The 16893-nt window shown below is 38.2% G+C and overlaps 1 protein-coding gene across 3 annotated transcripts in view; it reads left to right on the top strand.

Annotated features, from left to right (window-relative positions):
* Positions 1-13556, top strand: part of LOC114626443 (contactin-associated protein like 5-1) — an 867232-nt gene extending 853676 nt beyond the window's left edge. For all 3 annotated transcript variants that reach the window (XM_028773852.1, XM_028773850.1, XM_028773851.1), the window contains 3 exons: positions 4554-4772; positions 10730-10801; positions 13254-13556. In XM_028773852.1, coding sequence (XP_028629685.1) covers positions 4554-4772; positions 10730-10801; positions 13254-13447 — 485 coding nt within the window. In that variant the 3' untranslated portion in view covers positions 13448-13556. The remainder of the gene's footprint in view (positions 1-4553; positions 4773-10729; positions 10802-13253) is intronic.
* Positions 13557-16893: the final 3337 nt, after the last annotated feature.

The raw sequence follows: 16893 nt of genomic DNA, 5'->3' as shown, positions 1-16893 counted from the left end.
CACACACACACACACACACACACACACACACAAACACACACACACACACACACACACACGGGGTGAAGAGAGGAATTAGAGTATTTTTTTTAAGAATTGGAGACGAAATAGGAAGACAAGAATCACTAAGACTCTTAACATCTCATATTCTACCATACTCTCTTTACATCTTTTCCTTAATATTATTTCCTTTTTCTTAATATATAATAATATATGAATAGATTTCAAGGAAAACACCATATGGCCATTTATGAATCAAAATAAAATTATAATATAAGCTAGTAGATAAGAAAATTCCTGTACCTTTTCAAAAAACTAGAAGGCTTTTCATAATAAAATAATCAGCTAAGCCATCTAGTTATGTATAAAATGCTATATGTTAATTAAAATATGGTTCATTATGCATTGTATATTTGCATCACTGTGATTTGCTCAAATGACCACTTTTAAGAAAAGGAATGAGATGCCTTAAAGAAAATACAATATTTGATATTGCTGTGAAGCCCAAATTATTGCATTTCCACCTCTTTTATTATTCTTGTGCCTTTGTCATTATTTTATTTACTTTATGTCATAATATCAGTATCACCAACTCTTCTCCTTGCAGTATCTTCCTCACAGATATCATCCTCTGTTTACCCCCTCCATTTCTCATTTGAGAGGGGAAGTTGTCCCCTTGGAAAGATCCCAACCTTTCCTAACTCTCCCAACTTTCCACTCCCCACCGCACTCCATCCCCATTTCCCCACATCATGTCAGTGTGGGACTAGGCACATCCTCTGCCACTGAGGCCAGACCAAGCAGCACAGTTTGGGGAAGAGGTTCCATAGGCAGGCGACAGAGACAGAAACAGTCACCACTCCTTTTGTTGGGGGAAACTCATAAAAACCAAGCTGCACATGTGTGCAGGACTTGGTCCAGTCCATGCTCACTCTTTACTTGGTGGTTCTGTCTCTGGGAGACCCCCAACAGTCCAGGTTAGTTGACTCTGTTGGTCCTCCTGTGGAATCTCTGTCTTATCTGGTTACCCTAATCTATTCCCCAACTATAATACAAGACTCCCCAGAGCTCCATCTAATGTTTGACTGTGAGTCTCTGCATCTATTTCAATTGGCTGCTGGGTGTGGCCTCTCAGAGGAAAGTTATGCTACACTCCTGTCTGCAAGCATAAAAGACTTTAATAATACTCAAGCATAGTGATAGTGTCAAGGACTGGTTCCTGCCCATGAGATGGGTATCAACTTGGGCCAGTCATGGTTTGACCATTCCTTCTTTCTCTGCTCTTTTTGTCCCTGCGTATCTTATAGGCAGGGCACCTTGTGCATTGAGGATTTTGTGGGTGTGTTACTGTCCTCATCCCTCCACTGGGAGTCCTGTCTGGCTACAGGAAGTGACCATTTCAGTATCCATATGCCACATTGCTAGGGTCTCAGAAACAGTCACCTTCATAGACATAATAGTGTCTTCCTCAGTCCCAGATCTTTGACATGTCCTAGAGCTGACCTCTGGACAGCCAGTTTCCACTTACTCTCCCCTACGTTCCCTACTACTGATCCCTAACCCCCGTCCCACTTCCCTCCCTTCCCCATTTCCTCTGCCTTCTAGCTCCCCTCTCTCCATCCAACTCCTATGTCTACTTTGTTTCCCTTTCTTAGAAAGATTCAACTATCCCCTTCAGGTCTTCCTTGTTATTTGGCTTCTTTGGATTGGTGAATTGTAGAGTGGTTATCCTGGACTTTATGGTTAATATCCATTTATAAGTGAGTACCCATGCTTATTCTTTTGGGTCTGGTTTACCTCAGTTAGTATGATATTTTCTTTTCTGCTTTTGTGTTATTATTGGGATTTCTCATAGGTAGGAAGTGCCCCCTTAAGGTATATCCTCTCACTCAAGATGATATTTTCTAGTTCCATCCATTTGCCTGCAAATTTCATTATGTTTTTTAAAAAATAGCTGAGTAGTATTCCATTGTGTAAATGAACCACATTTGCTTTATGCATTCTTCAATTGAAGTACATGTACATTGTTTCTAGTTTCTGGCCTTTACAAGTAGAGTTGCTATGAACATAGTTCATCAAGAGTCCTTGTAGGATGGTGCAGCATCTTTTGGATATGTACTCAGGAGTAGTATAGGTAGAACTATTACCAATTTTCTGAGGAATCGAAAAGTTGTTTTCCAGAGTGGCTGTACAAGTTAGAACTTCCACCAGCAGTAGAGGAGTGTTCTCCTTGCTCCACAACTTCATAAGCGTGTGTTGTCCATTCAGTTTTTGATCTTAGCAATTCTGATGAGTGTAAGGTGGAATCTCAGAGTCATTTAGTATTTTTCCTTGCTCTAAACATTTAGCGTTTTGGTTATGTGCTGTGAAGATTTACTTTTTTACTCCAGTCTATTTGATGTTCTGTAAACTTCTAGTACATTTATATGGGTCTCTTTCTTTAGATTAGGGAATGTTTCTTTTATGATTTTATTGAATATATTTTCTGGGCCTTGAGTTGGGACTCTTGTACATCATTTATTCCTATTATTTATTAGGTTTGGTCTTTTTAGAGTGTCCCACATTTTCTGGAATTTAGCTTTAGCATTTTCTTTGACTGATTTATCAGTTTTTTCTATGCCTGGATTTCTCTCTTCCCACTCTGGTATTCTTTTTGTGATGCTTACGTCTGTAATTTCTATTTTCCTTCCCAGGTTTTCCCTCTCCAGGATTGGCTCAATTTGTGTTTTCTTTATTGTTTCTATTTTATTTTCAGATCTTGAACAGTTGTATTTATTTCTTTCACCTGTATTCTTATATTCTCCTGTGTTTCTTTTTATTTGTTTGTATCCTATTTAAGTGTCTCTACCTGATTGTATTTTCCTGTATTTCTTTAAGGGACTTACGTATTTCTTCTTTAAAGGCATCTATCATCTTCGTAAGATTGGATTTAAAGTCATCTTGTTGGGATTCAAATGTGTTAGAATAATCAGGTCTTGCTGTAGTAAGATAGCTGGGTTCTGATGGTACCGTATTGCCCTGCCTTTTGAGATTGTGTTCTTATACTGGCCTTAGCCATCTGCTTGTCCCTAGTTTTGATAGGCCTAGCAGTTCCTGATGGGAGTAGGCCTCTGGGCCTGCAGGTAGAGCTGGTAGTCCCTGACATTAACAGGCATCTGGGGTTGCTGATTCTTAGTAGATGAAGGCTTCTAGGGATGCAAGCATTGCTTATAGACCCTGATTGTTCTACACCTCTGGTTGTCCAAAGTGGTGGGCAGGCTTCTGGGGATGCAAATAAAGGTGGTGTTCTCTGATGTTTGTCCTAGGCAGCTACAGACTTCCAGGGATGTAGAAGGAGTTGTTGACTGGGATTTCAAAGGAGCCTGGGTAGAACTCACTGTTCCTGGGTTTGCCCAGGATGGCAGGGAGGCAAAAAGTTTGAGTAGGGGATCTCACCTAATGATTGCTGATTGCTGCAAGTGTCTGGGATTGTAATTAGATGTGTGGACCAGAAGATGAAGTTCAGGGCTTGAGAAACTCACCTGGTTGTCTCTGGCAGCAACAGATCTACAGGGATTCATGCAGAACTCTGCCGAGTGAAATGGAATACAGAAGGAGCAATTGGAGTTTGCTGCTACTAGAATTGTCCAGAGGGCCTTGCAGGCAGGAAATTGGAGTAAGGTTCTCAACTGTTGGTCCGTGACAGCTGTGGATGTCTAAGATTATGTTTAGAGGTTTGGACAAGAAGATAGAGCATAAAGGGGGAAAGGACTGACCTTAAGGCTGCTTTCTTTTCAAGGGAGCCAGCAAGCAGGAGTTTGTGAGTTGGAACTCACCTGATGTCATTGGTAGCAGCAGGCCTCCAGGAAATGAGACAAACCTGTAGCCAGGAAAATGGGGTGCCGAGGCTGCATTGCCATCTCTTATAAATACTCAAAAATACTAGAGGTATTTTGTAAACAAAAAAATTTCCCCATTAGTGACCAACCAATACTATGAAGAAGTATTGCAGAAAGAAATATTTCTTCACTAAGCCTACTCAGGGACCTTGAGTCAACAAACATGATACATCTCTGGGAGACCTGCTTTCATTTCTAATCCTATTGTTTTCTTATTATCATGTTCCTTTGTTATAATTGTGAATTAAATGTTGTGATCAGCATTGTGATTTTCTTGTGTTAATCACCTGCATTAATAGATAAATCATGGTGGAAACAGAGTTACAAAATTCTTTCAAATATCTAGAGTTTGATTGGAGTATGATAGAGCTACATTACTCTTTTAACAGTTCATGAAATACATGAACTAAAAAATTTAAGCTTGTAACATTTTTGTTTTAAAAGCAGAGATCATCATAGCTCTTCTCTATGAGATGTAGTTGAATGAAGTATTGACACCTCCAGTGTCACCTCCAGTAAATATGTAGCTGAGAAAAAGAGGAAGAGAGATACATAAGAAGTTTCCATATTCAAAAAAAAAATGATGTTTCAGCTATTTTAGTTAATAGTCAAAAAAAAAAACCACATAGACCATTTGGAAAAACTAAGACCTGTGTTTCTTTTTATTCATTGCAGATACTCTTGATTTGGATCCAGAAGTTGCTCAAGCAAACACCTTGGGTTTCATTGGATGCCTTTCTTCAGTCCAATACAATCATATAGCACCACTGAAGGCAGCCCTCCGCCATGCCAGCATTGCACCTGTGACTGTACAAAAAACTTTGACAGAATCCAGCTGTGGATCTATGGTGGATTCTGATGTGAATGCAGTAACCACTGTGCATTCTTCATCAGGTACTTCCCAGGGAAATCTCTCTTGAGTTTTCATTATTAATTTCTGCTGTCTTTTAGAGCTAAAGTGTTGGTGAATAGCACTTAGCCCTTTGCTTTGTATGATTATAGGTGGTTATGAATAGTAACTGACTTCTTTTGAGTCATATCTATTTTACAAAATGCACTCAGATAAGTAAATTAAGAAGGAAATAATGCATTCTGCTTCACAGTTCAAGTGTCCAGTCCATCATAGATGATAGGAGTTTGAGGTAGCAGGTCATATCACATCCATTATCAGGAAGCAGAGAATGATATATACATGCTAGTATTCAGATCATTCTCCATTTATACAGTCCAGTGTCCCATTCAGGGACTGGTGCTAATAACAGTGAGCAGCTCTTCTTAGCTCAGTTAAGAAATCAAGATAATGCCACAAACATATCCAGAACCAATCATCTAAGTGATTCTAGATCTTCTCCAATTGATATTAACACTAACCATCACACAAACAATGCTGAACAAGAATAGACAATAGAAGGATATTAATTCTGGAATAGCAATTACTTTAATTTATAATAAATTTTAAGTATGAAACTTAGCAATATTTACATACTGTGCATTTATATGATTGAAGGCTAACAATTAAAATGTTAACAATAAAATTAATCCACACCTACGTAGTTTGTTTCTAGTTTCAGTTGATCAACAGTTATAATTACTGTATACTTCCACATAATAAATATCATACATATATTGTAATATGTATTTTGTGCATTCGTGCATCACTATTGTTTAAGAGAAAATTGATAGGAGGATCTAATTGCTTACAGGGCATGAAAAGATCAGAATGGGCACTTAAATAATATTAACTTCAATATTATGTTGTAGATTTTTGGAGGAGGTATTAACAAAGTTATAGACATATGAAGTGTAAAATGTGTTACTTTGTATTATACGATGATTGTTTTCATTAAGTTAGTTGGAAGGTGATAGAGAGAAGACATAATAGCTAAAATCCTTATTATATAATCATGAGGACTCAGGTTACAATTTCCAGCACCCACATAAAAATCTAGGTGTGGCAGTGAGTACTTGTAACTCAGTGCTTGGCCAAAGAGTAGAGATACCTGGGAGTCCTTCACCAGCCAACCTGTCTGAATTAATGAATTAGTGAATTAGTGATTCAGTCAGAAATCCAGTCTTAAAAAGAACCATGACAAATGATTAAAGAAAATACAAAAAGTACATCTCTGGCCTCAACATTGCCCCCACTGGGATAACATACCTTCCTGTAGACATGGATCAATTTTTCACACATACACACAAATAAATATGTAAGTAAGTGGACAAATAATTACATAAATGCATATTCTGAACATAAATAACTTTACCTATTTATACTGTGTGTTCTAGTTGTCTGATGAGGACATAGGATCTTAAAATCATACTTGTTCATTTTACGTCTTTATTCATGATAAAATTAATTTTCTTTAACTAACAAAACTCAAGCTACTGTAACACATCACTGTGTTCTGCTATTATGTTTTGTTTCTGTCTTTCATTTTTATTTTCATTTTTTAATTTTTTTATAATTTATTTTTTCTCAAATCGTAATTCATTCACACAGGGGTTATAAACACAGAAAGGCAGGATGTGGGGAAGGGAATGACACTGGAATGTGGGTGATCAGGGGAATACAGATATCTTCAGAACCGGGTATCGGCTGGGTGAAGGTTCAGGGGACAAGTCACTATGACTCTGCCTATGACTCACTTGTCCTTATCTAAGTTGGTATCGTCTGCCCAGGCTACCTATTTACAAGCTCTATGACTACTAGGGCTTATAAATTTCCACAAAAGCTGCCTGTTTACATTACCTTATAGCCATCTGTTTCAATGTTTTTCCACAGAGACCCAAGACTTGGTGTTAGTATACATGTATGACAGGCCTATTGCTGATTTTAGGCCTATGGCTGATTTTAGGCCTTCAGTGTGTAGGCAGGGCTGCCCCTGACATCTCCTCCCTTCTCTAAGTATAGAAGGGCTGTGGCAATTCTAAACTTGTGAAGGCGGGGATAGAGGCCTGACCTGCAGTATTTGAAGGGGACCTTGTAATGGCTCCAGTCCCCCTGTCATTGTCCAGTGAGGCATGAAGGACATATCTGTCCTGATGTCTTTTTCCTGGAGAGGGAATACTTTTGACATCAATCCCTATGCAGTCAGGCTTGTCCCTCAGGGAACCCAGATAGATATTTTTATCTTTTATTTATATTCCCTTGCAGTGCTTAGCCTCGCAGCCTAAGCAAGAATTCAGATCACCTGTCAGAGGGGGTTCTGGGTGGCCCCTCTCTGCTTGGTCTAGGGGCAGAAGTCCCCTCTTTTAGGTTGGGTGGAGATGGGTTTTGGAAACACCCTGTATAAAGTAACAACCTCATCTTGAGTCTCGTGGTCCTCCATAGCTAACTTATGATAATATATCTGAGTAGGTTTTGCTACCAAATTATTTATCTGTTGTATCAGAGTTAGCCCGCCTATTTGAGGGCCATGGACCAGCAGAAAAAGCAAAAAGAATCCAAATAATGGTCCCAAGATGGGAGGAAATAGGGTTGACAACCTTGGAGAGGCTGAAAACCAATTCTTGTACCAGCATTCATCTGTCTCTTTCTCTCTCTGATTTTTCTTAGGGCCTTCACTGACCTATTTCATGCTCTCTTTAACCCTCCTTGTCTTGTCTATGTAAAGGCAACCTTCTTCTTTAAGAGCTGTACACAGTCAAGAGCTGTACACAGCCTTTTCTATTGTAATATATTAAATCAAGTCCAATAAGGATCTTTGTGATTTTAGGAGGTCTCTTCAGACAGTGAAATGAGGGATTTCTTCAGATTAGTGATGTCAATCTCTAGCTGTTTGATGTTCTTGTCAGTCGCCCTTCAAAGATCTGAGTAGTATAAGTTCGGAGGCAAGCATCTGGATTAGAACTTCTAACAGCAGACATCATGGGTGATTCACTTTTACCTGGGATGCTGCCTGAGTTAAAGCTCCTGGGAGTCCCTCTTTCTCTTGGTTTTCTGGGGTTGGGTTCAGAGCTGCCACCTGTGACCTGCTCTATGCTCGGGCCCAGACAGGAAGTCCTTCCTGTCTTTCATTTTTAGATTCTGAATATTAGTGAAATCATCCATTCCCTTTCTTTATCATGTTTAACTTATTCCACTTGATATAATATTGGTTTTAGACACATTATTTTTAAATAAAGAGATCAACATTTGAGATCAAGTAATATTCTAGTCTATGTTGACATGTTCATGTTCATGTATGTGTCTGTGCATTTGTATGCACTCATCCATTCATTCTTAAGTTGATTCTACATATCAGCTATCATGAATAACATTAAAATTGTCATGGATTTATAGACATCTATAGGCATCACACTCCCTGATATCACATTATATTGGAAAAACATAATAAGCAAAATTATAGAATACTGTTATAAAAACAGGTATATAGACAAAGGCAATGGGTCAGAGACCCCAGGAGTAGACGTAGGCATGGATGATCAGATCATATTTGGCAAGCACTGGAGAAAAGAACATTTCCTTCATTAAGGATATTCCTTTATTCATTTCCATGCAATAAGCCAGCAATAAGCAAATCATGCAATTGCATTATTGTCTTATTCTAGAAAAAATGCTTGATGTGCAAATCCTTAACTTTGTCATCAGTCTTGAAACAAGAATACTTGCAAAAATACTATAAATGTGTCCTCCATATTAGTCTTAAAATTAAATTTTATTGATATAACTAAAATGTAAGTAGTGAAATCAAGAATAAATCAGTGAGTGTAATTAGGTCTAAGAAGAATGGGCTCTGCACACCAAATGGAATGATCTGCAACAGGAAAAGTACAATCTGTGTGGTGTGAGAAAAGTCTGTAGACTGTAATTCTTAGTAGTCAAATTTCAAGATATAGTAATGGATTTAACTCAACAGCCAGAAAACAATAATATACATACACATATATACATGAATACAAATATACATGTATGTATGTATGTATGTATGTATGTATGTATATACATAAACACACACACATATACACATTTCTAATAGAGAAATTGTAGGTATGTCAATATATTGGTAGACAGATGGTATGTAGATAAATAGTAGATTATAAGGGGTGCATGCATGGATACATAGACATGTTCATGTACTTAAGCTAAGGCATTTATTTTTGGAGGATGTAAAGCTAAGATCTGATTTTAAAATACAATATTAAATGGAGATCAGCAGTGAAGAGAAAAGCTCTGGAAATGGATCATCACTGAAATAAAGGTTACTTGCAGAACACAATGACCAAACATACTACTGTATCTGACACCTTAGCAGATCTGAAATGTTTTCTTCATTGCATTAGTGTACAGTAGGAAATTATAGTTAATAAAGTAAATTAACATGCATTAACCTATCAACGTAAAAGATGTTATAAATAGATAAATCTGGCTTAACATCAGCACTATGTTATTTATAATGCTAAAAGTAGCACATCAGCTAAATAAAGTTGGAACCAATGTGAGCTGTGTTAAGACTAAAGGAGTCATATGAACTGTGGACAGTTATGATTTGAGTATTCATAAAGAAGCAGAGGGAATTTCAGGATGGAAGTTTGAAATAAAATATCCCAGAGTAAGAATGTTGTAAGGACATAAGAAGTGAAATAGCTAAATATCTGCCATCCCATCCTGCCTTCTCTCCCTCCCTTCCTGACTCCCTCCTTCCTTGCCTCCCTGCTTCTCTGTTTTCCTCTGTCTTTCTGCATCCCTTCCATTTACTGGCAGTCTTCCTGAGATCATGTTACCCTATTTCTTTTCCTTCTTATTTCTTTCATCCAATTTTCCCCTCTGTCCCATTCTGACTCCCTCTGACTCTGTCTTATTTCTGTCTTCCTCTCTAAGTTTTCCTACCTTCTTCTCTTCACCCTTATCTATCTTCTTTCCTCTCTCCTTCCCCGTTCTTTTCTTCTATCCATATCTATCTCTTTCCCTGTCTTCTTCCTCACTTCATGCCTCCCTCTCCCCATTCCTGTCTCTCCCACTTCTTGTCTGGCTCTCTCTCTGGCTTTCTTCACTTCTTCTTTTGTCTGTCTCCTGTCCTCCATTACATGGCAATTTCAAGGTCAACCTCCACTTCATAGCCAGGTAAAGTCCAGTCTGAGATATATGAGGTGCAGCCTCTAAAGAAAATTAATCTGGCCAAGAGCTTAACTCAGAGGTTAAGAGTATATACCTGACAGCTGCTTTCCTGGTTAGGGCTGCTCTGAGGAGCTAGTTCTTCCAGTGCTTTCAGTTGTCCTTGTCAGAAGACTGAGGTCTTCGTGCAGTCAGAGAGTAAATTGAGGCAAAGAGGAAAGTGTGCTGAAGTAAATGGCAGCTGTCAGTGCAACGAATTCTCCTGCAAAGTAAATGCTAAGGGGGTGACTGAAGGGGCATGGCTCAGGCACCATTCTCATCCAGCTCAAGGCTATCCCACAACTTACTGATAAGCTAATGATAATAAGTCCTAAGTTATTGGTTGTAAGCAGTACAATTTATTCTTAAATATTTACAAATATTTAAATGTTTACAAACTATGTCATGAAACCTGTGGAGGTGAGAGGACAAAGATTTGGGAGTCTTGTCTCTTCTTTATCTTGCTTCAGATGCACAGTCCCTCTTGTGTCTACATGTCATCTAGATATATGGACAGCTACTCTTTAACTGAGATAACAAATTGCAGACCCCGAATGAATTCAGCTTTTAATTCAGGTTCTGGGATTGAACTCTGGTCATTATTTTTAAATGCCAATTTTTGGGTTCCTTTCAAATGCTAGTTCATCTCTTACTTAAGGATCCTTTTTATACTATTTCATAGGTGTACATTGCATATTCTCTCCCTGTGGTTGACTGAAAGGTGAGGTTTATCTTTTGTGTCTTTTTCTCTTTCTAGATTCCTTTGAAAAGACAGATGAGCGCGAACCACTCACAAATGCAGTCCGAAGTGACTCGGCAGTAATTGGAGGTAACTTGTTTTCATTGCTGAAAGCAGAGAAGAAATCTGTGGCCCAGTTTTCTGTAGAAAGTTACTTTAAGTCATCTTTACCCATGATCATGCAGCATCTACAATCAGGCACTCTCTGTTCAGCACTTTGCCTCTTCATGCATAGTGTAAGATTAACAGCAGACTCTCCTTCTGTGCCACCAGTTCTGTGGCTTTATTCTGCCTCAAATTCAGTAAGCAGCTGTGCTCTGAAACAACAGCTGGAACATTTACTCACAGGCAAGCAGCCTGCATCTTGTTCATTGCATCCAGTTGTCACTCCTAAAGCACAAGCAAAACAGACCAATAAAATTATGTGTGGAAGAAGTCATGTGGGGCAAACAGATGGACAGAGATGTAGTCACTTTCAGTTTTCCTTTACTAAGTGACTTGGGTTAGATCTAATGAGCATGGTGAACCCTATATGATAGAAGCCCAATTCTAGCACTCCATATGGTTGTGGATATAGAGCTTGCCTACTCTGCTTTTAGTTCATTCTCTATCACTTTTCTTTCCTTCACAGTTTATGAGCTGACTGTAGTCTCACTCTACTCCACTCTTCATTCTGTTTCAGCTTGTCTAATTCTTGCAGTAGTTTGATGTTCCCATTTGGGTCTTGCAACATATACTGTCTCCCAAGTTTGGTTTGATGCAAGATGCCTGAGATATAAAAAGCCAGGTGTCTCACCCCTGCATTCTGGCAACTTGGATGAATGAATGAATTCATAACAGATGGAGTTCTTTACAAGTCAGCAGGAGTCACTCATTTCACTCTCATTTAATTAGCTCATTCTCTGAATCAGACCTGAGATACAGTTACTGCCTTCCTATAATGAGTACACTAGAAAGTATGTAGGGAAGTAGGCAGTGGTAGCAGCATAGAAAGGGGTTCCATAAAAGAATGGGAATGGAAGGACTCCACAACAGTAGCATACCAGAGAAGAAGCATGACCTTTCCTTAGGGACATCCTTAAGACATCTATGTGACCTGAATGCCTTCTCCAGGGATGAGGATAGAACTTGATCTTTCTTTGAAATCAGTAAACATCATAGAGAATTTTATAATTCTTTTTCTTCCTGTAAGTTTTCATTTGATAAAGACTGTGCTTTGGCCTTTATCACTCATTGACTAGTTTAATTAAGTCTCATTGAGAGTGGGAGGATTACCAAAGCCCCATAGGAGATTCTGTTAAGCTTGCTCAGGAGTAAGCATGCAATAACCCCTTGACACCAGCAGCAGAAAAGAGACTACATCTACCACATATAAAGTCAACAGTTAATGCTTCTGAGTAATTTGTTGCAACACAGATTAGAGAATAAACTTTAATATATTCTTTTGACTTGTTTTTAAATATTTGAGAAATAGGTTACAAAATGAGTTTAGACTATATGACAAACATAACTTGTCTTAGTTATTGCTATAGCTGTTAAAAATTGGTGAAAAAGAGATCTATATATTTAACTGTCTGGTATCTCTTCACATGAATAATGACATTTAGACCAAGGAATTTTTGTCAAAGTTGAACAATCGCCAGCAATAAAATAGGTAGTTTCTCAGTTAGACAATTTAGAACATATGAAATATACAAATATGTATACTTTACTAGAAATGAAATTATTTTGATGACCAAATCTTCAGTGTTTTGTTGATACTCATCATGAATTTTGTGTATACAATGTTTGTTGCTGACTGGGTTGATTTTTTGTTTATTTATTTTGAAAGAAAGTCTCTCTATGTAGGTGAAGGTGGTGAAGTGGCAGAGACAGCAAGAGAGACCTTGCCTCAAAACAAAGTAGAAGGCAAGAGCAGACTTCTGAAATGTTGTCTTTTGTCATAAACACAAATCCTATGACAGCCATGACACATGAACACACTCTCACTCTCTCTCTCTCTCTCTCTCTCTCTCTCTCTCTCTCTCACACACACACACACACACACACACACACACACGTGCACATACTCACATAGAGACAGAGAGAGACAGAGATAGAGAGAGAGAAGCAGAGGCAGAGAGACAAAGAGACAGAGAAGCAGAGACAGACAAAAAATGAGTTGATATTTATATCAAGTGATTCTTAGCAAGGCTTGATGGATTTAAAATCTGTGAAATCTGTGTTTGATCCCTAGCAACAAAACCAACATATAACTCTTAAACTACACAATTCCTTTGTTGTTCTAACTCCATATTCCTTCTTTGGTTATCAACATAACTTTCTAGAAAAAATAAATTTTACCCCTCAGTACTGTGCTTCCAGGTGGTTTTCTAGAAATGAAAACCAAGAATTTCTGAGCAGGCCTTTATATCTGGATACAGAATAGATTTGGGGTTGTGTATTGGCCTTGTCTTTTTTTCTCCCCTCAAAAGTACGCCTTTGTTGAGACTGAATTTTCTCAGTGACAACTGTCTTCTCTTTTTCTATTTCTTCCCTACAGGTGTCATAGCAGTGGTGACATTTATTACTTTGTGTGTCATTGGAATCATGACCCGCTTCCTCTATCAACATAAGCAGTCACACCGCACCAATCAGATGAAGAAAGAATACCCAGAAAATGTGGACAGTTCCTTTAGAAATGAGATTGACTTGCAAAACACAGCCACCGAGTGCAAACAGGAATATTTCATCTAAGCCACTGCAGGGACACATGGTCCTTTTTTTTGGCTGACTTTTCCCTCTTTTTCTCTTTTCTTTTTTCTTTTAATTTAAACATTTTCTTTCTCTCACTTACCATTGAATTTCTGAACACACATGCATCCACAAAGAGCACTGATCTCCTTGACCTAGCTCAGGAGATCATATAGCTGTGGCTACTCTAATCAACTCACATATGTGTCATTTTGAAATGATCACTGGAGGCACAGACTTCACTATTGTAAACAAGGAAGAGATACATTTACACATATGCACATTCTAGGTTTGTAATCCAGTTCCAAACCTCACTCCACAGTTTCTCCGGCACTTGATCTTGGCATCTTCTATTAGACTTTTGAGCTCTGTGGTGTTTGCCTTTAACAACTCTTCCTGCCCAATACAATATTATTAGTTATTATGGCTTTAGAGTAGAAAAGGTGTGTGTGTGTGTGTGTGTGTGTGTGTGTGTCTGTGTCTATCAAAGGAAGATATTATCAGATCATTTTTTAAGTGATGAATTTATCAGGGAGCCCAATAAAGCAGGAGAATATGAAGGAAAGTGAATCTACCCAGGGAAAGCAAGTGTGTGTGTGTGTGTGTGTGTGTGTGTGTGTGTGTGTGTGTGTGTCTAAATCAGGTACTTGAAAAGTATCCAGGACTGTCTGTCCTAAGGTATGGCTAAAAGATCAAAGAGCCTAGTGAGTATGTGACCTTTGGCAAGGCAACAATCATTTGTCCTGCCTGTAGCCTTTCTCCCTTTAGGACTGAAATATCTGGAAGAATCTGACTTTATAAAGAGGTGAGAAAATTAGATTCCTTGATAGCTGAGTTGAGATAAGCTACAGGTGTGCCTGGAACATAGGAAGGCAGCTCTTCATAACATCTATGAGAACAAACAGACTTTAATTGGAAGGCTAAGGTTATAAAGACAACCTGCTGGGGGACCCAAGTCAAGGGAGACACTTCTGGCCTGCTAGTCTTAGTGACATTTGATGAGTAACCAGATAAGTTTATTTATGTTAGTTTAATGTCTACACCATAAGTAACCCTGGACTCCATTCATCATCCTTTCAATAGAGAGTCAGTACTTTCCAATATAGAGTGACAGAATAGTTAGCAGGTACTTTGCTCCTCTCTTGGCTTGCTGTTTTTAAGCATGGATAAAGTGCCCTGATAGCAGGAGGCTTTAAGAAAGCTATGAGGAAGTAGCTGTTCTTATAACTTGCCACCTCTTTTCTCCTTTTTAATAGAACATGCTAGCTATATTATTTCAAAAATGCTCACTTTTTTCTATTGTGTGTAGTCAGCATAAACAGAATTCAAATAAAAGTCTAAATTGGTTCCATGAAAAGGCTTAGACCATCGTAACTGAGCTTGTAGGAAAACTGAAAAAAAAAAGAAAGAAAAATAGCTACATAAAAAATGAGAAATATCAAGTAAGTTTTTCCCAGTTCATCCAATCAAGAAAGGTCCAGTAAAGGACAAATGTAGAGATTAGTAGGATTCCCATTCTAGAACACAGATAATGAGTTCATTCCTCAGCTGAGATATTTCCCAAGAGGCAAGTAACTGGCTGTTGCATGGGCCAGTGGGGTCATCTCTAGATGAGAGGATTTCACAGAAGAGTATGTGACACACTTTACATTTTCCACTCTGTACCTGCTCCCATGTACACAGTGGTGCTGCATGCACTTGACTCATGTGCCTAAATAAAGTAGTAAAGCATCTCAGGCTTTGGGCTCTTTTGGCAAGAAACCATATAATCTATTTGAAGAGGCATCTTGAGTTTGTGGATGGTCAATCTTGGACAATCTTGGTCATTTATGGTAACAATATTCTTAAGTCTTTTTTATTCCTTGGAACCACCTCCAAGATAAGACAAGGGATAAACCATCCAACCACTTCAGTCCTTGGGTAATACTTGAAGGAAGATCCTTGAAAGACAAAGTACTGGTCAATTTCCATTGCAGGGCATACCTGATTTGCCAAGCAGGTACTTAACAGTTGATAGACAATCCATCTTCTTAGGAAGTATCCTACCTCTGACTGTCCATCATTGCCATGGATAAGGAGGTTAAACGTCCTCGCTAGTGTCATCCAGTTGCCCATCAGTAGCTTTTCTTCCTTTTCAAAGCTACAGAGGTAAGGATGGAATATAGAACAGACTACAACATTGAGATATTGTATTAAATATATGTTCTTTCCTTAATATTTTCTATAAATTTTGACACACCCTCTTTCTCTTTTAGAATATTTTTATCTTTTGCTAGTGATTCATTTTAAAGCAATTCTAACAAGCACATCCTGTTTAATTTTTTCTCTTTAATATGGAGAATGGTTATCTAATAAAAGGGGAGACTTTGACCGTTTATTTCCTTCACTTCCTCCTTGTCTGTTGTCCAGTTTCTAATTTTGAATTTTATGACTCTATAAAAGGCTGTATTAATCACGTTTTTCCTTGCCTGCATATTTTCCTGTCACCAAAATGAAAGTCATGCTGAAATTTAGTCCTAAGCACAACTAACAGTGAAATGATACTTAAAGAAAGACTATTTACACTGAAATATTTTCTTACTGGAGTCCTTATATGCAACCACCATATTTTGTTGACATGATATTGATGGATAAAAATGGAGTTAAAAGCCAACTGAGAGTGTACAGTTTATTCATCCACTAATATGTACTTATGGATAATCATATAGGGAAATGCATGAAGCCAGTCTTTGCCCTCTGCATAGCACATATTCTACTGCTGTCCTACCCAGATGTATAGGTTATGCAGATCATGAGCCTGGGCATATGGACAAAGTGGTTGATAAATGCCAAGTTGGTATACTCTTGTAAGTAGTCTCAGGGCTAAATCAGAATTTCTTCATAACCTCACAACACACACCAGGTAAAAATCTAGTAAGCCTCACTCTCCTACGCTGAATGCCATCAGAGCTAGAAGCAAGAGCCAGTGTTAAGATGGTGACAAGATCTATTTGGTATATGCACTTACTCAATTGTGTTACAGCAACAGAAGTCTACTCACAGCATCAGGGAGAAGATGGCAAGTTCTGTACAGAACTTAATTTGCAAACCGTTTCCAGAGGCTTCTAGAAGCTAACATGTTTCTAAATAGTTCTTAGAATTTTGTGTCTTATTAATTAATTCTATGAGAGATGATTGCTTTGTTTCTTTTCCTCAAAATAGGTAACTGCTCTATGCAGACAAAGTTCTGTAAAAGATTGTAAATGGACTCTTTAGACAGAGAAAGAACAAGTGGTACCTGTATCACACAATTTCTGTAGACAGGGTTTGCTAAGTAACCCTGGCTGATTGATCCCATTATAAATTATACTGGCCTCAAAACTCAGAGAAAAGTACCAGATTCTTCGTAGGTCTGAACCATCATCTCTGCCTATATCAGATACATTTGAAAGGATGCTATATTTTCTATG

Source organism: Grammomys surdaster, unplaced genomic scaffold, assembly GCF_004785775.1.
Source record: "Grammomys surdaster isolate TR1022 unplaced genomic scaffold, NIH_TR_1.0 235, whole genome shotgun sequence".
Taxonomy (NCBI): Eukaryota; Metazoa; Chordata; class Mammalia; order Rodentia; family Muridae; genus Grammomys; species Grammomys surdaster.
The sequence above is the reverse complement of the archived record's forward strand: the minus strand, read 5'-3'. Positions and strand labels throughout refer to the sequence as shown.